General features: G+C 38.9%; 1 protein-coding gene across 16 annotated transcripts in view; it reads right to left on the bottom strand.

Moving 5' to 3' along the window:
- Positions 1-1,005: 1,005 nt before the first annotated feature.
- Positions 1,006-26,269, bottom strand: part of SHLD2 (shieldin complex subunit 2) — a 30,302-nt gene continuing 5,038 nt past the window's right edge. For 13 of the 16 annotated variants that reach the window (XM_083614650.1, XM_083614647.1, XM_083614658.1 and 10 more), the window contains 9 exons: positions 24,547-24,644; positions 14,777-16,943; positions 13,650-13,757; positions 11,820-12,014; positions 10,279-10,413; positions 8,012-8,218; positions 7,262-7,496; positions 2,931-3,046; positions 1,006-1,530 (listed from right to left, as the gene is read on the bottom strand). In XM_083614650.1, coding sequence (XP_083470776.1) covers positions 1,358-1,530; positions 2,931-3,046; positions 7,262-7,496; positions 8,012-8,218; positions 10,279-10,413; positions 11,820-12,014; positions 13,650-13,757; positions 14,777-16,217 — 2,610 coding nt within the window. In that variant the 5' untranslated portion in view covers positions 16,218-16,943; positions 24,547-24,644 and the 3' untranslated portion in view covers positions 1,006-1,357. Of the gene's footprint in view, positions 1,531-2,930; positions 3,047-7,261; positions 7,497-8,011; positions 8,219-10,278; positions 10,414-11,819; positions 12,015-13,649; positions 13,758-14,776; positions 16,944-24,546; positions 24,666-26,269 lie in introns of those variants that run through there. The other 3 variants (XM_083614652.1, XM_083614651.1, XR_014548296.1) reach the window with 2 other exon arrangements.

Genomic DNA, 26,269 nt, shown 5'->3' with positions numbered 1-26,269 from the left:
GTTTGCCCTTAAGCATTGGCCTGTTGCAACACAATTAATTGTGAGACCCACACCCACCCCTTTGAGCGTTTTGAAAGCTGCCTCATGATGGATAGGAAAAATCCAATCAGAGACGTTTAAAGGAAAGTCCTTGTATATTCAGGGAAGCCACTCAGATGGCAAAAATTGCACGCCAAGTGGTTAACGGCAGCCAAGTAATTGCTTCTGATTGTGGTGATAAAGCTTCTCAGAATCTCGCTCTGCATTTTTCCTCAAGTTACAACACACACTCAAGGGAGTCATGAGACAGAGCCATTCAGTGTGTGAGAAAAGGTCTCTAGCTTAGCCCATGCTGACTTCTTGTTGCTTCAGTTGTGGGCATTTGTTCTCATGTGACTGAAATGTCGGTGGGCCATTACAAACCATCCAAAGTTCACAACAACTAGAGGTTCAAGGATACACTGGGGGGAGGAAATGATTGTTAAAGCAATTTAAGGCTCACTGGGTAGAGGAAGTTACAGATAGGTAGCCGTGTTGGTCTGCCATAGTCAAAACAAAAATTTTTTTTCCCTTCCAGTAGCACCTTAAAGACCAACTAAGTTAGTTCTTGGTATGAGCTTTCGTGTGCATGCACACTTCTTCAGATACACAATGACTGTTAAATGATTGTTAAAGCAATTTAAGGCTGTAGTTTAGACATTGATCCCCCTGCCCCACAAAGAACAAGCCTAATAAATGGATCTGCTTTTGTGGCGGTGGTTAGATTTCTATTAAATGAAATATAATTTAAATTGTTTTCTTTCTTTCTCTGAATGTTACTATAGAAACAAGTGTTTGCTTTGGAACACGTCTGCAATTCTGTAGTGACATTTAACTTCAATCCAGGAAATGAGAGATTTCTGGTATGAATGCGTGTTAGTCAACAGTTTTATTTGATTTGTTAAAAAATAGCTGAAGTCACAATCTGCAAGTCCATGAAAGGCTCTTCAGAGGAATAAAGAAAGATCAGACTCTGAAGTGCACATCTACTTTCAAAAGTGAATTTTATTATAAATATCACTGTGCAGTGGTAAAAAATGGTAAGAAAATTGGGGTTCATATGGAAGGGTGGAGTAGGGAAAAGTAGTTTCTTAGGTAAGACATTTAAAATGTTGACTGGATGTTTTCAAAATACCCCAATAATTAATCTTGCTTCTAGAAGAAAAATAATGGCAAGAGCAATATTAGTCACAAAAGCTAGTTTCATAATAATTACCAGAAGGATCTTGCACAGAAATAATTGCTGCTCATAAATAATACAAAGGGTATCTATAAAAATACAAAGCCTGGGATATTTTATAAATCATTAAAAATAAATATTTCATTTCAGTATATATATTCAGAGATCAAGATGAAAATCCAGCAAATTGAAAGTCTTCTCCAAAGGGTAGCTATTTTCATCCAGTACAAAATGGCTCCTGATTTCCAAAATATAGGATGCTTGTGTGTCTGTGAGCAGCGAATGACACAGATCTGCTACTATCATGCCATATGTGGTCTCTAAAGAAGGCACTGCAAGAAACAATGAATGGTTCAAACATTATTATCACATGACACCTTTCCAGTTTACACTGAAGATAAGCTATTCAACCTGGACAAGCCTCCTCATACAAGAACAGGAAAAATAGGCCCTAACAGGGCTCCCCAATAATCTTTCCTTTAGAACAATATGAAGCATTTTGTGACTTTCCGTAAAGCAGGGTAATCCATTCACAACTATCTAAAATTTAAAAATATATGTGTTCAAAAAGAGTGACATTGGATTCTTGGTCAATACTGAGGAAACCCCATGACTGTACGAGGGGGCACAGTGGATGCCTGCAGAATACTCACAGAAGCACCACCCCTCTCTCCTGTGGTTCTCTAAAGTAGAAGGGCTGATACACTGTTCAATGGCATTCAGAAGATGCAAAACTGTAGTTAATAATTCACTTAGCGAAGTAATCTACAGCCTGGTTAACACATAACATCAAACCATTGCTTGGACTATGGTTTGGTGCTCGTAAGTGCTTTACTCCTTCCTCATTTGTGACCACACCTCAAGGCCAAAGCTGGTTTGTGTGCTTTTGTTATAAAAGCAAGCCAAAGTAAAACAAGATAGCAGGGGTGCAAAGGGGCAAAAGGCAAATGTTGTTTTATACCATTTTTTTCTCATGCTAGAGCCAATATCTGCCTACCAAGATATTGTGAAAAGCAAAGGAAAGAGGCCTGAGACAGGGATAAGCACAAGATAAGGGCTCTAAGATTGTCAGGCTGCAATATATTTAGAAAACGGAGTAACATTCCCATTGACCCAGTTTACCCTCCCAGACCACATAACCCTCAACTTACCTACCCATGAAACCTGTGTTTGCATGTTGCAACAAGCCAGGCTGGTTTGTTTCCCCCCACACATGGCAGAGCCAGGAGCAGCAAACTACGGTTTAATGGAGCGTGCAAACCAGGCCTCTGCCCCCAGGGTGGAAAAAGTTCCCAGAACAGTTGGTATGTCTCTGTCGGAAAAACACCTGAATAAACCTCTCCCAGTTTAAGTTTAATGAGGATTTTTTTTAAAGGACTGGCATTAGGGAGAACTCCCACTTCACATAAGTAGAAGTTGAATAGCTGCAAACATTTGACCACTAAGTTTTGTCTGCTTTTTTTATTCAGTTACACAAATACAGTGGTACCTCAGGTTAAGTACTTAATTCGTTCCGGAGGTCCGTTCTTAACCTGAAACTATTCTTAACCTGAAGCACCACTTTAGCTAATGGGGCCTCCTGCTGCCGCCGTAGCACGATTTCTGTTCTCATCCTGAAGCAAAGTTCTGAACCCGAGGTACTATTTCTGGGTTAGGGGAGTCTGTAATCTGAAGCGTATGTAACCTGAAGCATATGTAATCCAAGGTACCACTGTAATTCATAGTGCATTACCTATAGCCTTGTTCAGCCACTCTGCTGGAATATTGAGGAACATTTTCTCCATTAGTTCTGACGCCACTTGAACGGACACATCACATTTCCCATCCTCTATAGTCATTAGTGCAGGTCTAAAGGAGGAAACAGGAAAAGTGCTGTCAGTACTAAGTCAAGTCAAGTCAATGTTTATTACAGCAAACAGTCAGCATATTAAACCAGATTTTCTGCATAATTCTCTACCTAAACAATAAGAAATATCAATATGGGGTTTAACAATCAATATACTTAAAATATGTGTCCTGTCAGTGCTTGTGTTTAATGGCTTAATTTTTCATTAAACCTGAGGATAAGATAATTAAGAGTATTATCACATTCAGTCGCATACTGTTATCCATGACAAGTTCTTTTTTCTTGCATTATCTTGATTTAACGACTCGGTAAGGTACCTTGATTGAACAAGCAGGCAAAATTTGCTTCTACACAATATGCTAGTGTATTGTTTCAGTAGCCTTTCCTTGTATTTTTAAGTGGTAATATATTTATAAGACACTTTAGAAGCTGAATACTTACAGCCAGAGTGACTGCAACACTATTCGGATATTCCAGACATGAGCAAGAGGGGAAACTATGATTAAGTGAAGAATTTCTAATTCCTTCTAGAACTCATGTACTTGAATATCAGGGATTTGGGCATTTTAAATAATAAAATATGTATTAAGAAGAACAGTGTTTAATTTCTAAAAAGAAAAGCCTCTGTTCAAAAGGTTGCCACGAAATTATATGCTCATATTTTCAAGCCCCTGTAATTCCAGATGAACAAGCATCCGTAGGCACAAGCACAACTGCATTGTTGCTTAGAGAGAAGATCTCTATATTGGAAGGATCTTTGGGGAAATGCAATCAAGACCTTTGTTCTTTTGACTCAGCCTCTTGTATAGGGAGGGGAGTACATATATCTGGTTATTCTGAGGTATTATAATAAGTTAACCACAATAAAATACAGTTTGGGGAGCTTATTGATTGCAACTCCCTTGCTCTAGAGCAGGCTTCCTCAACCTCGGCCTTCCAGATGTTTTGAGACTACAATTCCCATCATCCCTGACCACTGGTCCTGCTATCTAGGGATCATGGGAGTTGTAGGCCAAAAACATCTGGAGGGCCGAGGTTGAGGAAGCCTGCTCTTGAGAATCCCCCAACCATACAGTTGAGTGCTTATTGGGGGCTGCAGGGGGGAGAAGTTATGGTGCAGTTATACTGTTAGTTTTTAAGCTGTATTTAAATGAAACAAGTTTAACCGTAGTGCAGTTAAAATCTTGAAACAGGACAGGCCTCTGAAACATGCTATGAATCTTGTTCTCTATCCTATAACTGAAAACTGAAATGATGATCTTGGAGACCCATCCAGTGTCAAAGAGGGCTGTGCCTAAAGACAACATCTTATAATTTCCCAAAGAAAATAGTACCACTCATTTATTTTAGTAATAAATGGCATGAAGCTCTATACTTATGAACACCTCCACTTGTTGTTCAAATACACAAAAGTAGAGCCCGGGGGGGGGGGGGGGAGAAGTAGAGCAATAAGACTAAGCTTTTTAAAATAAATAAAAAATAAATACATGTTTGCAGCTGACCCTTCAAACAGGTCATGTGATTCAGAATAAATTCAAGGGGGGAAAGTATACTCAAGCATATCTAACTTTTGGCTTCTTGAGTCAAGGACGTTCTCGGCTTTGAAGTTCCAAACACTTGACTAATGGTGGTGCTTAATCAGTTCGCTCTCTGTATGCAAGCAATTAAGGTGAACCAAATCGGTTGGCAGCTGAGCAGCTATTTCAGTCCCCCACTAATACTTTTAATCAACTACAAATAAATTGCAATTTCAAAGAGAAGCAGGTTGAGATGCTTAATTTCGAAATATACTAAATAATTAACACAGGACACTGGCTTCTAACTACAGCATTATCAGTTCCTGATAAGGTCACTGGGAAAGATTTCACCAAACGTCATGCTCTTATAAAGTCAAAACTACTACAGGAAATTAAAGGCTTGTAGATGTAACTATTGGGACGCAGGTGGCGCTGTGGATTAAACCACAGAGCCTAGGACTTGCCGATCGGAAGGTCGGCGGTTCAAATCCCGGCAACGGGGTGAGCTCCTGTTGCTCGGTCCCTGCTCCTGCCAACCTAGCAGTTCGAAAGCACGTCGAAGTGCAAGTAGATAATAGGTATCGCTCTGGCGGAAAGGTAAACGGAGTTTCCATGCGCTGCTCTGGTTCGCCAGAAGCGGCTTAGTCATGCTGGCCACATGACCCGGAAGCTGTACGCCGGCTCCCTCGGCCAATAAAGCGAGATGAGCACCGCAACCCCAGAATCGGTCAGGGGTCCCTTTACCTTTAGATGTAACTATTATTTGGTTTTACTACAACAATCAGATTTTAACTTTTATAGTATTTCAAATTCCATTTTTGGGAGGAGGGAGGCGGAAGGCAGGATGTAAATTCACATACCCACACCTGAAATAGAAACTTGACATTAATATACATACAGGGAGAGAAAGAGAGATGCAAAGCACACTTTCACATTCTGAACTGCCCGCCATGCCATTATTTTCAATCCTTGCTGCAGAGTTAAAAATAAGCTGTAGAAACCCAAGGAGCAATTAAGGGGACCAGGAAAGAGAAATGTCATGTTAATTTAATTGTTGCATGCAGTTCCTTAAACCAGACAAGAATCCATAATCATAAATGCAAATCTGATCCAGTATTTGCCTTTCAACAAATCTAACAGGCAAAAGAAATATCGGTAGGTGATAAATTCATTTAAGAAACCCTTTCAAATAGGATTTTCACAATAGGCTTTCTATACTTCTCTTGCAGACAAGTACAAAATTATGTTGTACAAAATTCAGTGTATAAGACTATGGGCAAACCTGCCATTTGCCTCTCTCTACAGTAAATTGTCTCCATGTGAAGGCTAACTGCAGAGTTGCTACAAAGCCCTTAACATTTCTGAAAGAGACCACCTCAAATATCAGCTATTGCTATACACAATAAAGTCAGATGCACCTGTGAGTTTTGTGGGGCGGGGGTTTCCCACCTGCATAAACTATCCACTACTGCCACCTAGTGTTTGTTGTGAGGTTTCTCTTCCAACAGAAGTTGCTGAATTATTTCAGCAAGGTAATTGGCTTCTTAAAACATGATGCTGTTTCTAGATTTTAATGAATTGCTGCTCCAACAGTTTTCCAGGGGTTTCTGTGTTACATTGGTACCCATAAACCTTTTGGACTTCAGCCTCAAGCTCTGTCAGCAACTTTTATTACCATGGGAATCACCAAAACAGATAGATAAAAATAGAGATTTCTATCCAATGAAATCATCCTGTTTCTATATCCTGTTTCTGCCTGTGCAATGGAACTTCCCAACTCCTCCCCCTGCATGTACACCAAAGCTGTTCTTGGGGGTTCCCTTTGGAAGAGAGGAGTGGAAGGGGAAGTTCTGTTGCACAAGCTGAAGTCCTTGTGTGACTGGGATGGACTTTGGCTGATACAACCCAAAGATCACACTTTGTAATGAAGTAATAGTAATTTATACAAATATATGCATTAACACTTAGTTCTGTAACACTGACCAAACACAGTTTCTGTTAGACTGAGGTGTTTGTATCCTGTTGCACCACAACATTGTTTGCTTGGTATATGGAAGGACATAAAAACTAAACTAATACTTTAAATGGGAACTTGATGGTCTTTCGGGTTTATACACCATAAACGCGTTCAATATTTAAATGGTGTAAACAATGCTTATATTAAAAGGTTGCATTTATAACCTGGCCTGCTAATCTCGTAATTCCTAGAAAGGAGTGTGAGACACTTGGCTCCTCCGCAAGGTGCCCATTGCTATGGGCTGCAACAGGATAGGGATGCCAAGGCACACAGCTGTACATTTGCCCTTCCGTAGGATTTGTCTTCATCTACCAGAAGAATCTACTTACCCTTCAACCCTCTGTGAAAAACCCACACAAAGTATTATCAGTTTTTCTACTACCCATTCATACCAAAGCAGTAAGAGTAGGGTGACAGAAAACCACAAGCCCAGTGAATGTAATTGACTCAATCTGACCCTGGGAGCATTTCACCAGACTGGATTGATTCCCTTTAAAACAATGTTATGGAGAGAATGTAGAAGTATAAATAAAATGTATCCCCTTTCACAATAATACACCTGCGGGCCAGATTAATATATTAACATGGCAGCTACCGTCAACTGATTCTCATTCACTCACTCACACATTCATTCATTCATTCATTCATTCATTTATACATTCATTATACACACACTTTTTTACCTGTAGAATATCTTCACTTTATTAGAGGGTAAGCAGCCAACACACTGTTTGTAGATCTTGTTATCATCTATCTGTAGTTCAAGTCTACATTTTGCACAGCCCGCATAGGTGATCTGAGTAAGAGAAGCAAATATCTGCTGCAGTGATGTTTTATAATCAAAGACAAGTTGTCCATGTGGAGAAGAGGCAACAGCAAACTTCAACTCTGAGATGCAGGCTTTCACTTGGATCATTCCTATGGAAACATAAAGGAGTTGTCTAGTTTCTTCTGCCGCCAAGAAAACAGGTAAATCATTATTGCCAACTGAATAATGGTAGCTACTTGCACTATCATGTAAACTAATTTTAATCTTATTCTAATCTTAATCTTAGTCTACAGTAATCCCCAGTGAGTTCAATTGGATTGTCTTTAAGGTATGTTAGATTGCAGCCTAAACAGCTCTTCTTCACTGAACCAAATTAGATCAACAAGGACATAGGGAGTGACACATGGACCTCTCTTCTCCTAATGGTCCATATACTTCTTGAAAGAGCATTAAACATATTTCCCTTTGGGTTGGCATTCAATCACCAGGATTGCACAGATGTGGGACAACTCTAATTTAATTAGATACTTGGTATTGTGTGCTCCTTGTTTTATTTTTAATTGCTGCGATTTGCCCCCTCAAAGCCCTTCAGTACAATTTAATAAAGGAGCAAGAGAATCCCACTCGTTTAAAAAGAGGGAGGAAAAAAGAATGAAAATCTCACCAGAACATTTCTCCTCCAAAAGTGCAGCAAGAGTAGTTATACCCATCAGTGATCTGACATCCTTCTGAAACTTCTCTTTGAACTCAATAGCTCTTCTATCATCATCGAAGAGGCACTCCAAAGATGTCCATGGTGTTGTATGCAATTCAAGTTCACCAGAGATAGGACTGTGTTTTACAAATAGGTATTTGAATTCCCATATGTGGTCTAAGAAGAAAATAATAACTCCACTTAGAATTTTAGATTCTAATTCCTTGTTAATAGCCACAGAAAACTTTGGATGGAATAGTGCACTTTCAGAGATGATGAAAAAGAGGAATACCTTCAATGCTGTATGCAAAAAATAAATACACAGCATTTCGAGTGTTTACAAACCAGATAAATTTGCCTAGTTTACACAAACATCTTGCTTGGGAGATGCTATGAGTGGTGGAGGAAGTCACATCAGGACCAACCCATCCTACTCACCAAATGCATCTGTCCCATGTATGAATGTAAAGCAGGGGTGGAGAACCTGGGGCCCTCCAGATGCTGCTAGACCCCAACTTTCATCAGTCCCAGCCAGCACGGCCAATGACAGGGATGCTAGGAGCTGTAGTCAAGCAACATCTGCAGGGCCACAGGTTCCTCAGCCAATGAAAGTTTGCACAGGGCCAATGCCTTTAGAATCCAAATCACATAGACCAGGGGTCAGCAAACTTTTTCAGCAGGGGGCCGGAATATATTTGGAAAAAAACAATAATGAACGAATTCCTATTCCCCAAAAATAACCCAGAGATACAATTTAAATAGCACACATTCTACTCATGTAAAAACACCAGGCAGGCCCCACAAATAACCCAGAGATGCATTTTAAATAAAAGGACACATTCTACTCATGTAAAAACATGCTGATTCCCAGACCGTCCGCGGGCTGGATTTAGAAGGTGATTGGGCCGGTTCCGGGCCTTAGTTTGCCTACCCATGACCATAGCTTTCCCCTTTTCTTGAGAGGAATCCTATTTGGAATAAGGGAATTTCTCTTAAAAAAAGGAAAAAGTTGACAGCTATGCCAATGACATAGACACATATCATATGGTCAATTCCCACACAGGTCATGTATTGCATGGTTTGGGCTTGCTCCTATTGGATGAATATTTCATTACAATCAAGCTGAGAGAAGGCAACCGCTAAAGGTCTCCTAGTGTACTCATAGCTGGGAAGAGATTTCAATTTCCTGGCTTACAGATCATGACCAAAACTGCTGCCCAACATCTCTTTACAATCCTTGCAACAAAAGATAGTGGTATTTCAATTTCAATACGTATGAACACTTCTTTATATGCAGAATAAATGTTATTATATCTTCTGAGGAACGTGCTCAAGATTACACTCTCACATAATTAATGTATTTATAATGAAATAATGGCTTGTAAATATTTTGATTTCCAACAGAAATGACCTCTGTATGCTGATCTATTTTCCTATGCTCAGTAGTACTATGAATGACCACCACATGCTGCTCTATGGTGAGTCAATCATAATGCTCAGTGGTCATGACCTACAGCCCTGGTTGGCATGAAGTGAACTCCTGATCCTGGTAGTCTTGATAGGAACATTTAGGATTTTTCAACAGAGATAGATATTTGGACAGTTAAGAACACAAGTCTTATCTTACCTTCCAGATATAGTCCTTTAATGATTAAACACAAATTGTTTGAAATTTCAAATTACTCACAAAACTAACTGTAGACTAAATTGCAAGGTAGAATGACAAAGAAGGGCACAATGCTAGATTTCTTTGCCTTAATTTAACAAAGCAGAGCTTGAAATAAATGCTATAAAAAGCAGTGAGCTACCTGCAGTTGTTTAAAGAGCAGAAATCTTAATATTTTTGCACAGGGACACACAGGAGAACACACAAGATGACCCTGCAATATACATGGAAATATATCACATAACGATAGGCAGTTTGCTAGTTCTAACATAAATCAAGACTACTGTGTGAATTTGTGTTGCTTAACACAAAAGCCTTTAACTAGTTAGTAACTATCTGGAAACAAACTGAAGCAGTTGCAAAAATGATTGCTATTGCTATGTCAGAAGTAAGAAATCAGCCATATATTTGACAAGCATTTGTATTATACAGTATGAGATAGCCATTTCAAACAAAAAGGAGATTAGGGTCAAATGATAACATACTGTTTGCTCCCTTCTGTTGCCCTATGTCAATGGATTACACAAAGAATTCCACAAATATTGCATTAAAACAAGTAGTGACTTTTTACCTCTTTTCCTTTGAAGCTGAGGACAGTGAGCCGATAGAGCACCCCATAACACCAAGACATAATGCTGGTCCTTGATTTGTTCCACTGTTAAAATAATTTTTCTTTTTGTTTCTCCTTTGTAACTGTATGTAGATTCTAAAGATAAAATATTGCAAACGCAAACGTGATTTATATAGAAGTTGAAGGGGGAGTAGTTGAGGGTACTGATGTTAGGTAAAGCAGAATTTTGACACATAAAATTATATGCAAGAGGGGAAAACTAACAATTCAGCTAAACATGCATCAGGTGGAACCTGGTTAACTACACCATATTAAACAATCATATTTTCAGAAACTATTATGAACCACAATTAGGAAATGGTACAAGTTAATGGATGATCAACATTTCCTGAAAATCTTTTCCCAAACATTGAGTGACCTGGCCCCATCAAATATATTGTATTTATATGCTGTTTTAGACTACAACACAATGAACTACTTTTGGTTTGACCTTCCCCCTTTGAACAGCAGATCTCCATGCCAGATCACAATGTACTTTGAAAGTCCCCTTGGTTTTGAAAAGGGGTTACTATGTGGAACATGAAGGGATGTTTTAAAAAAATAAGTCTTTGGGCACATGGAATAAGCCATATAGTACTCTGCATCCTGGACATAAAAGCTTCCTTTCAAACAGGATGAAAATTCATTAACAAGCAGCAACTCTTTTATGTATGATGCTACATATATAAATGCAATCAATCCATGAATCAATCAATAACCTGTTTCCAAAATGAACAAAATTGAAAACAGGTATTACAGTGAATACTTTGAGTTAACCCTTAATCAGTTTCAGAAGGCATTTCTTTCAGAATGTCAGAAATATCTGTGCATTCTGAGGATCTCACTTTTGGAACAAGGAAGGTGCTACATAGATTAAAAAGATGAACTGGTGAAAGGAACATGCCATTATTTTTGCTCTCTGAGAATGCCAAGTAATAGCTCTCCCATCATACACTCATTTTAGGAAATCTAGACCTATCGTCAATTCTTATCTATGTTATTAATCATTAATACTGAAGAATCTGGGACAGAGCACACGGCTCTGTCGTTAGCCATGTGAGCCACCTCACCGAAATCACTGGCTTAGCTTCACTAGTAAGGTATGTTGTTAAATCAGATGAGCCCTCAATACCTAGCAAATGGAAACATTATTTATAAGAAGCGAAACTTCAGGTAGCCTCATAAATCAAACAATGACCATTTTCTTATCTAGTATTCTTATCTAGTATTTCAGGTACCATGCTCCACCCTTCTCCTTGAGAGGGTTCTGCAAAGTCTTTTTAAGTATTTAGTGAGGACAGAAAGATGTCACAGAAGAAATAGTTGTATTAACACTCTTAGTGGCTGTTTTTGCTCAGACAGGTAAGTCAGAGGGAGGTATCTTTTCAAGGTCTACTCTTAGGTTTTTAAAATCTGTAGCCAGGGAACTATCATGTCCACCTTATTCTTTTCAATCTCAAGATACAGCCCCAGTGAAATATAGGATTAAAAAGTCAACTGACCTGATAGCACAGTGATGTTGATAATTTTCACTATTGCGTGCACCAATCTATCTGGTTTGAGTTGATCTAGTTGAATATGTTGTATATTGTTCAAAGTCTGGGTCTGCCTTTGGGGGAGAGCTTGAAGATAGGCTTGCTTGGAAGACACATATGCCAGCAAATCCTGGAGAATATTAACATCCACTATATGCGAGACTAGAAAAGAACACATATAAAATTTTAAAAATACCTCTAATTTTTGGGCAGGGGGGCTGTATGTTTCACCTATGGTAATCCCAGATCAAAATATCACTCGCAAGCATATCTAGCAATGTTCTTAACTTAATTCAGAAATAATAATTTAAAAATTATGTACTACTTAATGCCAAAATAAGTGTCTAAGGAGTTAGAAATAAATTTTAAAGATATATATTCAATGCAAATACAATATCAGAAGTGATAGTTAACTAAGTTTTACTCAGGGTAAGCCCATTGAAATTAATGGACCTTAGTCATGTTCGTGAATTTCAGCGGCTCTACTGAGTAAAACTTAGTTTAATACCACTCAGAAGGCACTCATAAAGGCACAATTTGTACATCAGGGTAAAACATAGTTTTGCTCCTCTCCACTAACCAGTGGGAGCAACAATCCATGTTGTTGTATCCAAGCTTATACCATAGCTTGTTTCATCCAAACAAACCTTGATTAGTAAACCAAACACAAACCTTGATAACACCATAGTTTGTTTGCTGTGGAACAAATCATGATTCTCCAGGGATCATGGTTTGCTGCTACTGCTGGCTAGAGGGAAGGAATGAAAGAGCCTTCTGCATATCTGCCATGTGGTTTACCATGATGTGTGAATGCTGCCACTGTGATTCATGTGTTTAAAAAAGGCATCATTTATCTGATGAGTATGGTGTGTTTATTCAGGATTTTTTAAAAATCACATTGGCCCTGTTCAATTTCTTTCCACGAGAGCATCCTCAGCTCTTCTTATCAGCAGACAGAAATTGATGCTCAATCACATCACCTGCACCCATGCCTTCCCTGAACCTAATGTCTGACCCTAGATTGAAATTCAGGTAGATATTGGGATACAGAAGTATTATTGGGGACAGCAGGATAGGGAAGAAAGTAAGTGGACAAGCATATAACATGCGCATTTCATGTAGAAAAATGTTTGATTGGGCCATAGGTATGCCACACATATTCTAGTGCTCCTCGTGCACTCAATATTTGGATTAAATTTGTCTGAAGGGTATGAACTTTAGTAAAAGAAGTGATATTGTCAGGGAACTGCCATCAGAAGAGGGGCGGGAAACAGAGGGGCAGTTGTGTTACAGGGAGCCTCCGAAAATCTTGCGAAGCAGTTCCTCTTCCGGTGATGAGGAAAGCCCCACCTCCAGTAGGGAAGAGGTGAAAGGACCAGAGGATGCTATTGGGAGCCTCAGTACCGCTCCTGGCCAAGCCGGCCAGGAAGGAAGCATGCCCCTTCCGTTGCCCACCCTGCACAGAAGTCTAAAGTGCAAAGAAGGAAGGAAATGGCTGGGCGTAATGAGACTTTTATGTTGGGGGAGGTCCAGGACACAAGCACTCCCGGATTCTGCTAGCGACTGAGGTAGACATGAACTTGTGGCTCTGCACTGTAAATAGTTTGCACCAAAATAAAATAAAACCTGTAAAAGACAGGCCTGAGTCCTGCCTGGTTACTCACGAGCAACCACCACTGCCATCTGACAGATATTATGCAACCATTCCAAGAAAGTTTGGGAAACACTAGATTTAAATTATTAAGGAAATCATGAATTGGGACAAGAGTTCACTGTATGCAAAGTATTAAAGCTCACATTTGTTCTGATTAATAGTCGAGCAGCTTCCAAGATTCAATAACCGACTAGTGAACGTTGACTGCAGCAATATTTCCCCATTCCAGTGATTCTCATTTATAATCACATCTGCAATGAAGAGAAGAAACCTCAGTCCAGGTCACCGGGGGGCGGACAACGATGACACAGATATATCCCACTTCAAATCTACAAACTGGACTAGCCCCTGTTCAAAAACTGAAAGCCACCACCAAGTTGTTCAAGCTTTGCATGACTTTTTATATATTTAGTCTGTCTGAAGTGGGCAAAGATATGGTAATATTAAAAGTCCAGCTTTGAATCCAAATTTTGGCTTCAAAACACATTGTGGAGAACCCTTCACCACTGCCAGTTTCTGTTAGGGCGACAGTAAATACAGTTCTGATGGCGAAAAAGAATGATTTTTCAAAGTTGAGTCTTCGGAGATAGCATAAGAATTTTGCCAAGCCTCCAATCCATGTTTTTATGAATTGAGCCACCAACTGTTTTCTTTCTCCTCCATCATTGTGGCAAACACTGATCAGCACTTGACCTCCCAACAAAAATCAGAAACTCACTTCAAACCCTGACTTTGGAGGGCAAACACTAAATGCTTTTCAATTCCAGTGCAACAGCAAATCATGCTTATCGTTAAGCTGCAAACTGACAGTGATGCCACATGCAAGGGAAGGAGAAGTGAGTGCAAAGGTTGTTTCTGATCATCCAAACTGAGCAGATGCATGTTGAGAAAAGAAAAATCCCTTATTTAATTGTGCTCCAATTCAGTTGCTGCCTTGAATTGAGGCAGTATTAAAAACAAATGTGGGGAACGGAGGGAAATAGATTATGCATTGTCATGATATTGTTTGATAGAGGTTTCTTGGATGTTCCTAATAGCTAGGAAGCATTAATTGTAGGGTGGGGCTGGAGAGCAACTCCTCTACCACATCTCTATAGCTGTAGTGTGTTTTTTATAAATGTGCTTACAATAGGGAATGTGTTTCAGGAGACACTTAACATTGTACCCGAGACTCAGCAGAAAGGTATATACCATCAACCAGTTCACTATCTAAAATACTTCCTATGGAAAATGTCAAAAATGAACTGATAAGTGCCATTTTAACCCTCACCTGTGAATAGCACGATATCGCCAGGAAACATTGTAAGTGACCAAAATGCTGCTGCTCTCCACAATGCAATCTTTCGTTGTACTTCAGACTGATCAAAAACTACGACTGTGGCTAGGGGGACTCTTGAGGACAGTTTAGATCCTGGCTTTGTTTGTATTTCTTTAATATGGCAAGGATGTAGAACTGTGACTAAGACGGTGTACTTCTGACCTTTGGATAAACAGTCTTTAAGCAGGGATGGGTGTTTCAAAACTTTCTTAAACCCCGAAATTCTCAGTTGCTCTATTTGTGGAACTGCACAAACTGAAGAACAAATCAATTTGACTTTCTTTGATTGCTGTTGGTCTCCAAGTGTAATGTAAGTTGCCGGTGAAATATCTTCAGATGTTTGAGATCTTTTAGAAGAGTGGCTGACTTGAGAACACAATATTCCTTTCTTCCATGGTTCAATATAATGTACCTCTTTCTTAGGTTTATCATCAGATGAACACAAATGGTCTGTAGGCATATCAGCATTTTCTTGAAAGCTATTTTCTCTCAAATACGAGTTGCTTTTCACGGTACTATCAAAGTCAAACAATTCAAGAGAGCTATCTGTATCAGTGATATTTGCACACAAACCACCATTTTCATTTAACTGAATATGCAGTTCTGTGGATGCTTCATCTTCCCTACAAAGTCCATCCAATTCTGTTCCACTCGCCTTTGTAGATTTGCTTTGTGTTTCATTTTGTCCTACAGCATGCCCTCCTGAAAGCAGAGCAACTTGGCTTGAAGTCAGAATACTAAGGAATTCAGTGTCTGTTGAAACTGGAAGATTTGAATACACATCTAGTGGCTTTCCAGTCTTTGATTCTTTCTTTACTAGTGGGAAACATCCCTCCAAGTATTGATTCAAGAGCTGGTAATGAGCACACTGAACATCTGATGGTTTATCATCCTGTCCTATAGACTCCAGACCTCTGCTAAACTTTTCGGTACAAGAAGCCAAGGGAGGAATAGTATGGTGGTTATGCATCTTACTGGTACCTTCTTCAGCATCTTCAGATTGCTTGCTTGGTTCACCTGTTTTTATATCAGTGAGAGGCTGCTGATATGGAAGGTGCTTAGCTTCATTGCTGAGTAATTTTACTTTTCCAGCACCAGCTCTACAGTCTGTCAAAATAACATCAGTCAACCCATATTCTTTACCACCATCTGGGGGGAAGTGATCTTTGGACTGAGCAGTCAATTCTGTATCATCCGGTGTCCGATGATCTACATGTTCAAGACACATACATTTTCTAGTACAAAGTTTAAAAGTGTCCTTAGGAAATGAAAAGTAAAGTTTCTGCCATTTTTCAGCAGTAGAGGCTGAAAACCTCTCTTCTTTAGAAGTCTTTAATGAGGCTGGGAGGCTAGGTGCACCAAAGAAAATATGAATTTGAGGTGCTGCAGACATGCTGTTTGTTCCGGTTTTTGATTATGAAGAAAATTTTAACGTAATAGTTCATTTAACACACAGTGCTTAAAATGTGACTTATAATCACTCTTCATTTTTCAAACAATTCATTAAAGGGTAGCAATATTAATATTTCATACAAATTACCCAAATAAAAAATTCCATCCTACTGATTTTGGAAGGTGGTTAAGTATCTCTAATAAAACATTACAAACTGAGATGTATCCTACAACTGAATGACTTAATAATGGTACAGTTTGTGTTTTAAAGAGCCCAGAACACTATGGTGTCCAACAGCCATTTCTATCCATGTGACTTTTATGGGATGTTCCTTATTACTTTTTGGTCCCTAGCGAAGAGTCACAGTGAACCTGGGAAACATGCTTCACCAGCATCAGACTTCTTAAGGGATACGGTACTATTGTCTCTAAAACTGAGCTGTGTTTGTTAACTTTTAGTTAAATATCCAGGTTTATTAAAAGGCATGAAGACAAGGAGATGACAACATCACCAATGAAATTTTTCAGTCATGTTTCTATGCTGAAATATTATGATTTTCATATTATTCAAATCTGGATGTTCACTGCTACTTGGCACTTTGGACATCAGCTTCTGCTCACATCTGGCATTTTTCTGAAGTGATGGCAAAACACGCACAATCATGAACGCTTCCACTTGAAATCAGGAGCCCAAGATCTCTGATACGTATTCCAGATTTTTGATCTTCTGTAAAATATTTTTAAAAAACAAGCACAACGCTCAATAAAATTCTTAAGCATTTATTACTTAACACATAAAACAATTATTTATATTCTATTTTACTTCTTAAAGAGGAACCCAGAGCAGGTTACAATAAGAAACATTTCCCTCTCATTTAATCCATATTCTTAGTTGCCCATCAGAGGTCACCAAATCCTTAGAAAACTATGAGTAGACTCTACATTGTAGCATGACTATGTGAGGCATACAATCATAAACATAAACACACACACACACACACACTTTATAATCAATCCAGTTCTGGAGCAATATTAAACCTACCCTAACATATTTATTTACTCTCTGCCCTAGTATAGACAAGTGTTTTATTTCAAGTGGAATCTAAAACTGAGATTCCTTTTTTTATGAAATAAATTTTTTATTAGATTTCAACTACATTCCAATAATAGCCTCACTATAACAATACCAATTTATAACCCAGCATCAAAGCCAAAAATCAGGAGCTCACTCTAATTACCAAAGCAGTTCAGTTTAGGAAGAATCAGAACAAAGGGACACACCAAAAGTGAAAGAGGACTGTGAGATGCAGTGGGCAGGATCAATTGGGTATGGGTGCTTTAGACACACATTATTTATTGTGGCTTCATGGATCTTGTGGATGAGCAACTGTCCACATTACACTTTAAAACAGTTCCAAGTTCAACAGCACAGTGAAGAACATGGGTTGATGACATCCAGCTGAAACAAAAAGAATAACCCAGTATTTATAGGTAATTTATAAAGAGAAAATAATGGCAGGGATGAAGTAGACAGAAGGTAAAAAAAGAGAAATTGAGAACACTATTCAGTGTTGCCTAATCCAAGGCTAAGGTTTTCAAATAACATCTGTAGGATTTAAATGGGTCTGGTAAAAGAAAAAGATCAGCCAAGGTCATCATGAACCACAAACTCTGAGAAAGATGCAATACTGCTGGAAACAGCAGTGCCAAAGCAGAGATTAAAGGTTATGCAGTGTTTGACAAAAGGCATGATGAAACTTTAGGCACTGACCTACTATCAACAGGATGGAGTTTGCTAACTCTGAGTTGTAGAGTTCAAAAGTGACAGAGGAATGACAAGAGTAAATAATTTGTTTAGGTCAACCCCACAGAGCATAGGTTTAAGACCACTTGCCCCATTTGTTCATTAGTATACAGTGGTACCTTGCAAGACGAATGCCTCGTAAGATGAAAAACTCGCAAGACGAAAGAGTTTTTCGTTTTTTGAGTTGCTTCGCAAGACGAATTTCCCTATGGGCTTGCTTCGCAAGACGAAAACGTCTTGCAAGTTTGTTTCCTTTTTCTTAAAACCATTAATACCCAGGGAATCCGTGCTTCGCAAGATGAAAAATTCGCAAGACGAAAAAACTCGCAGAACGTATTTATTTCGTCTTGTGAGGTACCACTGTATTACATTTAACTTACTTCTGTTATAATTTTATCCAGCCCTTCTTCCCATAGGGCAGAGTACACATAGTAAAAAAAAAAATCAATCCATTTAAACATTTAAAACCAATAGCCATATAGAAGTAATATCAGTACAAGAGTTCAAATATACAATGAATTACGGTTGGAAGGGATCCCAAGTGTCTATCTATCCAAATGCCTGCAATGCAGGAATTGCAACTACATCATACATGACAGATAGCCATCCAACCTCTGCTTTGTCTTACCCATAAAGAGAAAGTAAAATACACAAGTGGAAACTGCAACAAAATGTTGCAGTGTGTAGTACTAATATTCAGGGTTCTAGTCATCCAACAATGTCTCCTTTTGGGATTCTCCATTCAATTCCTCATCCAACTTTACAATTCTATGATTCTATGATCTCCTCTTGCTTTTGGCCTCCCAGACAACATACATGTAGCCTCCTATGGCTGCTGGGTGGCAGAGGGGGGTTGTTCCTAAAGCTTTCCCCTATAACTTTTACAAACCTAGGGGTTCCTCTAAACATGTTGATACCTTTTTCTTTCTCAGTGGCACCATTTAGATTACACAGCCATCATAACTCAGCACCTGAGAATACTATTAGTACTTCAATAGCACTTCAATTCTTTGCTCATTCCTCCTAACTTAAAGAACTTCCTGAAAGTAGGAAACAAAATACTACAAACAATTTGAGATAGAGCCTCTAGAGCATTAACAACTCTGGAGAAGCTGTATTGTGCTTGATTCTGGGAGAAATGCATTTCCCCCAAATAGTAGGGTTATGGTTATTTTGAGGCACTACTTAAATCATAGTAACAAAAACAGGAGGAGCTGTACTACACACAGAGAGATATAAACTAAGCTACTTTCTGTAAACAGCAGGGAATGTTTCCCACTAAATTAGGTTCCTGCAAAGGTCAATTCAGAAATAGAAGATCACCTAAGTAAAGAAAGCACTCCATGCTTGACCTGACAAAATCATCATAATCTCAGATTTCATTAAAACACACTGGTTTAATTTAATCTCTGATTTAATTTTTAAAAAACAAACCCTTTCAATGGAGGAACAGGAAAGGGGGAGAAAGAAGAACGCTGGTTTCACTCAGCATTCCTAGAGGTTGATACCACAGATGGGAACAAACTTCTTCAGTGGCAGCACTCCAAATCACTGCTGACAGATGTTCATTCAGACTGCAATCTCTGAGTGTCAATGCCAAGATTGTGGGGCTCTCTCTCACATTAGCTACCTGGGCTGAGGTTCATGCAATTCTTGCTATGTAGGAGTAGGCTACAAAAAATTCACCCACTCCCAAGCCATGTCTACTTTCAATGAGATTTTGTATAATCAGAGGGGAACTTTACATTATTTATAGCTTTGCATCTTCTACACAAAGACTGTAGCTAAATCTATACAATAATAAAAAGAAAAACTGTTGCTTTGGAATTAAATGCTTACAATCTGGGGATACAATCTTGCATCTAACGCTATGCTTTCAAACTACGTGACCGCAGCAGAACTAAGTGTGTACAGTGGTACCTGGGTTCTCAAACTTAATCTATTCTGGGAGTCCGTTCAACTCCTGAAATCATTCGAAAACCAAGGCGCGGCTTCCGATTGGCTGCAGGAGTTTCTTGCACTCAAGCAGAAGCCACGTTGGACATTTGGCTTCCAAAAATCATTTGCAAACTGGAATACTTACTTCCGGGTTTGCGGCATTCAGGAGCCGATTTGTTCAACAACTAAGCCATTCAAGAACCAAGGTACCACTGTATACCTGAATCCAAATAACTGGATTCATCCAAGAGACTGTTGATCCATCTGAGCATCTTGCCCCAAAGATGATAAATTTGACACTGCACTATAATTGCCTAGATGAGAAAGAACAACAGTTGGTTTTTAATCAGACCTGCAAGTACTCACTCGTTCAGGTTAGCAAGAACAGTTGAATTTAGAAGTAACATTAAACCACAAGACGTAAGAATAAACCATGGTTAATTTAAAACAGGAAGCAATGCTTGAACTTGTGGCCATGCAGGAGGAAGAAAGAGAAGGGAGGTGCGTATGAGCTTGAGGCTCACAGAGGCTCATTCCCATAATGCTAAGGAATGCTTTGTGTTTCATCTCATGGAGGCCTATGAGGCATTCATTGACCCTTGTTATAAAATCAGAAAGGACAAGTGTCAAGCAGGCACATCATGGCACAGACCCAATCAAGCACCTTGCCCACACCCTCAGCTGAAATCAACCGATATCCATCTAATCACCTGCAACAAGCAGAACTTAAGCTGCCTTTTGGTATAAACCCCAATATATAGCCAAGCCAGTAACAATGCAAGTTACTTTATCTGAAAAATGCGTTTTTAAGACAGGAATATTTATGCAGCAATCCTAAAATTATTTGCTCAAATGCTTGTAAAGCCTTAAACACATTTCACCTTTCATTTGCTTTTAATATCTAATACACAGAAGAATATGGGATAACAATTTTAAAATTATGGAAGAAGAGAATGCTACAGTAAGGCTGCTAATAAATGTCAATTGCCCTGCTTTTCTCTAGTGACATATGGCAATCAGTTTTTTATATTACATTTAGATGCTGTACTAAAGTAAAAAAGAGAGATAAAACCTGCAACTGACATATACTGGTTAGAACTAAAAGGCACATTTCCATTACCTTTGTTAATTATTACACCATTTCTTAATCTGTTCCATTATAAGTGGCCAATAGAACATTAGCTTTTTATCTCTGAGGTGGTCAGAGTCTTACTGATGGGTCAATGATCTCTTAAAATGTGACTAACTGCATCAGCAAGTTTGAGCTTTGCTACGAGCTGCAACTGATTGTTGTAACGGCTCTTACTACACAATTAGAAGCCATGAAAGGAAAAAACGGCTTGCACAAGCAACATAATAAGATAGAAAGTCTTTTGACACAAAACACTGCTATACCATCTCTCTCTCTCTCTCTCTCTCTCTCTCTCTCTCTCTCTCTCTCTCACACACACACACACACACACACACACACACGAGAATCTGTGGGGGGTTCTATTTTGTCTAGCAAATTATCTTTCATCACTTCAAAGACCAAATTAGAGAACAATGTTATAGTTACTTCTTAGCAAAACAATTAACAGCCTAATTCTATGCAGAGTTAGGCACACCTAAACTTAGGGAGGCCTAACTGGCTGTTAGAGGTTACTTATATAACGCTTACTGTTGTACACAGAAGAACAGCTAGAATGAAAATGTAGTATGTGCACAACTCACACGTTTAAAATCACAATTTGAGGACAAGAGAAACACTTGGGATTTCAAGCTGAAAACTACTCAAGGCGTTATTTAAATTTGCATTCGGGGGGGGGAGCAAGTGGGGTGGAAAGAGGACACGTGATTCAGTCTCCAAAATGATTGATTTCTCCTAACCTGTTTCTACTCCCAGCCAAACAACTGTCCCACCACATGTGCCAGTAAGTGCCAATATCCTGGCAGTCCCTCCAGCACATGAGGAAGGAGCTCAATGACATATGAGCCATCCAATTTGGTGTCAGGTACCATTAACATGCTAATACCTCCCTCACATTTGCCAACATAGATTGATGTTTGTCTTGTACCACAAGGTCATCCAATCCTGCTCTTCAAGGGTCAACTGCAATTCTGTTTCCACCATATAGTTATGCCATATATATACACTTTTATTCCTGGGCATCAATCATGGGTGTGATTAGGTGCCTTGCAAGTAGTAGCGAAGATATGGACAACCTGGGCTTTCCAATATAAAGGCAGAAATTGAAAACCTTGGGCATTCCAGTTCATGGCTGAAAATTATTGCAGGTGTTCTGAGATCAGGGGATACCAACCTTTTCAGCCACTGACATTTTTGGACCCATTGGCACATTTGCAAACTGGAGAAACTGTCATGGGCATCACAAACACACCATAACCTGTCCCTCACTCCCCTCGCCTGAAATAAGACTTCACAACCCAAATTTATAATTACCCCTTTGAAATCATATGTTATTACAACAGTTTCTGCTTTAGTTTCCTGCAAAGGTATATTAGTGACTCACAGGAAACTGGTCAGGAAGAAACAGTTTTGCATTTCCAAGAATTCAGTGATGTGGAACACTTGATCTAAAATGTGAATAGACATCTTTGGTACAATCAGAAATATTTACAGTTATACAATGTCAAGTGCTCTTGGTTAAAGTGTAATGCATAGTCAACTTACGCAATGGAAGTGCTTTCTACTCAAGATAGATTTGGGACAGAGTTGTGCCCAGATGTGTTCTGGGAACAAACAATGGATAAGGATTACAGCATTTTGAATGTCAAGCCGATTGCTGTACTTGGGGTCATGAAATATTTTGCTCTAACAAAAAATTATTTTCTAATTTTAAGAGATGTTACATCTTTTTATTTCCTATGCAGCATGTGTGAACACATCACATAAACATCCATATCTGTATGTACTGCTAAGCTTATGTGCACAGGCTCCTCCCTTGGGAAGCATTTACTGCTTAGTGGCACCAGTTTTTTTATGGGGCCAGCTACATACAAATAAATTGCTTGTAGAGCAAAATACACTGGCTCCAACACCACTATCTAGAGAACAGAGTGGACCCCAAGAATACAGTATGAGGCTAAATGTTCCCTGAGGCAAGTACAGTGGTATCTCGGGTTAAGAACTTAATTCGTTCCGAAGGTCCGTTCTTAACCTGAAACTGTTCTTAACCTGAGGTACCACTTTGACTAATGGGGACTCCCGCTGCCGCCGCAGCACCGCCGTGCAATTTATGTTCTCATCCTGAAGCAAAGTTCTTAACCTGAGGTACTATTTCTGGGTTAGCAGAGTCTGTAACCTGAAGTGTCTGTAACCTGAAGCATCTGTATCCCGAGGTACCACTGTACTTTCTTGACAGATTTTGTAACACTAATCTGCATTTACTTGCTTAGCTTTTCTTTTTGCTGAATTCCAAATGTGGGTGGAAAGTCTCACTAGCTATTGACCTCTGAGATCTTCTTCAAATGAACAGGTGTTTTGTTTCAGTCTTTCTGTAACAACTTACTTATGAAAAAATCCATGCATAATGTAATTGAGCTTCCCCTAGAATGGTAGCTTAAAGTATTCACTCACATTTAAATGTGAGGCAAATCTATGGAATACAAGGAATAAAGTTGGAATTGTCTGCATTAATAGTTCTGAACAATATTTTAAAAGTTAGCTTGATATGTAACTAATTTTCCACAATTTTAATTGACAATAAGCTTCATTGAACAGGATGGCTCACTTTAAAGTGAATACAGGCAACTCCCAATTTACATAGGGTTTACTTTCCAGGACACCATACATTTAAGTGAAATCACATATATTTGAAACACCATTGAAAAAGCCTGCAAACAACCCGTTCTGCCCCCACCCGTTTTTGTGATGTTTTTGGGACACTTCTGGGTTCAACGCGATGTGCATATGAGGAGTTGCACACATATTGAGCATGCTTAAAGGTGAAGTTGTCTGCATGTAGGGACAGCATATTTATTTACTTGATTATAGCCTGATTTACAACTTCATAGAAGAACTCAAAAGTAAATCTATAACCAAAATTACCATAAAATTAATATTTTTATACTGTTTTGAAAATATTTACTAACCCCTCCCCCCAAACCCCGATGTTAGTTTTCCTAAAACGATTCCGATTGAACCAACTGAGTCTTGTGAGCCAGATTCACAACTGAAGTGTCACAAGAGGTTCTGAGGCTCACAGCTAGTCATCAGCTTGACTTCTGATACTGATGGCATAAGGAGTAACACCTCACCAAAAGGTGTGAAGCAGGCATTCCCATTTATATTTCAATCTCTATATCTAATTCTAGCCAAGGTTTTGATTGCTTCCAGACAACCTGTTTATTGAGGGTTCATTTTGATGTTTGCCAGGTTAGACAATGCTGTGCCAAGCAATCACTATTCTACACTTTCCTGTACATTTTCCTGTCATCTTCCTTATTGCCGCTGATATTCTTGGAAGTAGGTTTGCTGCACAAGTCCTCTAAATCAGCTTTAACTGTGAAACCTGAATTTGCCAGCATGTGATTTAATCCTACCCACAAACTTGTGCCAGTCTTGAAGCATCCCCCCCCCACTCACCTCACAGAAAGTTGAATACAATTCAGTAGTCACTGCAGCTTAACTCAGATCAATTCACAGGATCATTCTGTTAAACCTTTTTCAAAACGGCATTTTCACTGTAAACAAAAAATAAAGAACTCGGTTATCTACTTGCTTGTTATCAGCATGTGAATGTTAGCAGTTTTCACAAAATGTTCTCTGTTTATATAAACAGTTCTGCTAATTGTTCATTTTAAATAGGAAAGAAACCAGTCTGCCACTACTGACTTTGGGCTGTTTCTAGCTCAAATGCCATGTATCTATAAGACATTTGGAATAAGCAAGATGTTGATTTCTAGAGCTGTTTAACTTTAAGGAAAAAAGAATACATTATGTAGCCCTTCTCAGAGACATTTTTTACCATTCAAGTATTTCATGCTTTGGGTGACCCCTCATCTATGACACAACTGTAAAAATTAGCAATGTTATTTTCCAAGATGTAAAAGACCAGAACTACTTTTTAAAAAAGAGTCAGCTATCATAACGCTTTAAATTCTTCATTGGGTGGGCAGGTGGATGGGACAAATGCATACTTAAGGCTGGCAGATTGAATATTCAGTGTAGGGTGGGGGAACCAGCATATCCATGTGCATGTCAGTACCTGGCAGCCCTGCTGACCTTGAGGCCTGTGAGTTTCCTCAGGCCTGGGAAGGGGAGCAAAACACCAGCTGGGGATGAAATATTTTAAGTTACTCTTAAAATATTTCTCATACCCTTGTTGTATGAGAGACAAAGAGGAAGAGAGTGGGTTGCCATGAGTGGTACCTCGGGTTAAGAACCTAATTCGTTCTGGAGGTCCGTTCTTAACCTGAAACTGTTCTTAACCGGAGGTACCACTTTAGCTAATGGGGCCTCCTGCTGCTGCTGCGTGATTTCTGTTCTCATCCTGAAGCAAAGTTCTTAACCTGACGTACTTTTTCTGGGTTAGCGGAGTCTATAACCTGAAGCGCCTGTAACCTGAAGCATCTGTAACCCGAGGTACCACTGCATGGGTTGGGAACTATTGCTAATACCGTTGGTTGTTTAATCAGTTTAAATGTTTTGCTTGTTTTTACGTACATATTTGGTTAAACTTAAAATGTTACTTTTTGTTGCTGTAGTTTTGCTTTAACTTATGACAGCATTATTGGTCCTGTTTATAACATTTTGTAATTTTTCTATATTGTTTTTCACCATTTATTTTTATTACTTTGTTTCCCACAGTGGGATTGAAAACATACAACTAAGAGTAGGCTATAAATACTGGAAATAAAAAATATAAATAACTAAATAACCGACACACCATCAGCAAACCTAGTAATAAGAGAACTAAGCAGATGGATCTTCTACAGAGGCAGCATTACAGAAGAAAGAAAATGAATTCTAGGGGCTTATGGAGCTTAGCAGCTACTCACACAACAACCAGCTGTACCAATAAGCAAGTAAACAACTTGCTTCTTTATCTTGGTTAATAGAAAAACCCTGTCTCAGCTGCAGTTATCAAGTGCAATATTGTGCTGGTAAATTGTGCTCCAAAATTATCAACTCCCAATTTTTTTGCAGAGAATAGTCAGTAGTTTTAACTGGAATTCAGCAAGCATCACAAGTAAATAGTGCCTTTTAATATTTGCTTGAAGATACCAAATGACTCTGTACACACTCCAAAAATATATACTTCAATTACATTTTTATAGACATGTTCCAAAGGCCAGAACTAAGATCT

Source organism: Podarcis filfolensis (assembly GCF_964270895.1).
Source record: "Podarcis filfolensis genome assembly, chromosome: 5".
Taxonomy (NCBI): domain Eukaryota; kingdom Metazoa; phylum Chordata; class Lepidosauria; order Squamata; family Lacertidae; genus Podarcis; species Podarcis filfolensis.
This window is presented reverse-complemented; position numbering and strand designations above follow the sequence as displayed.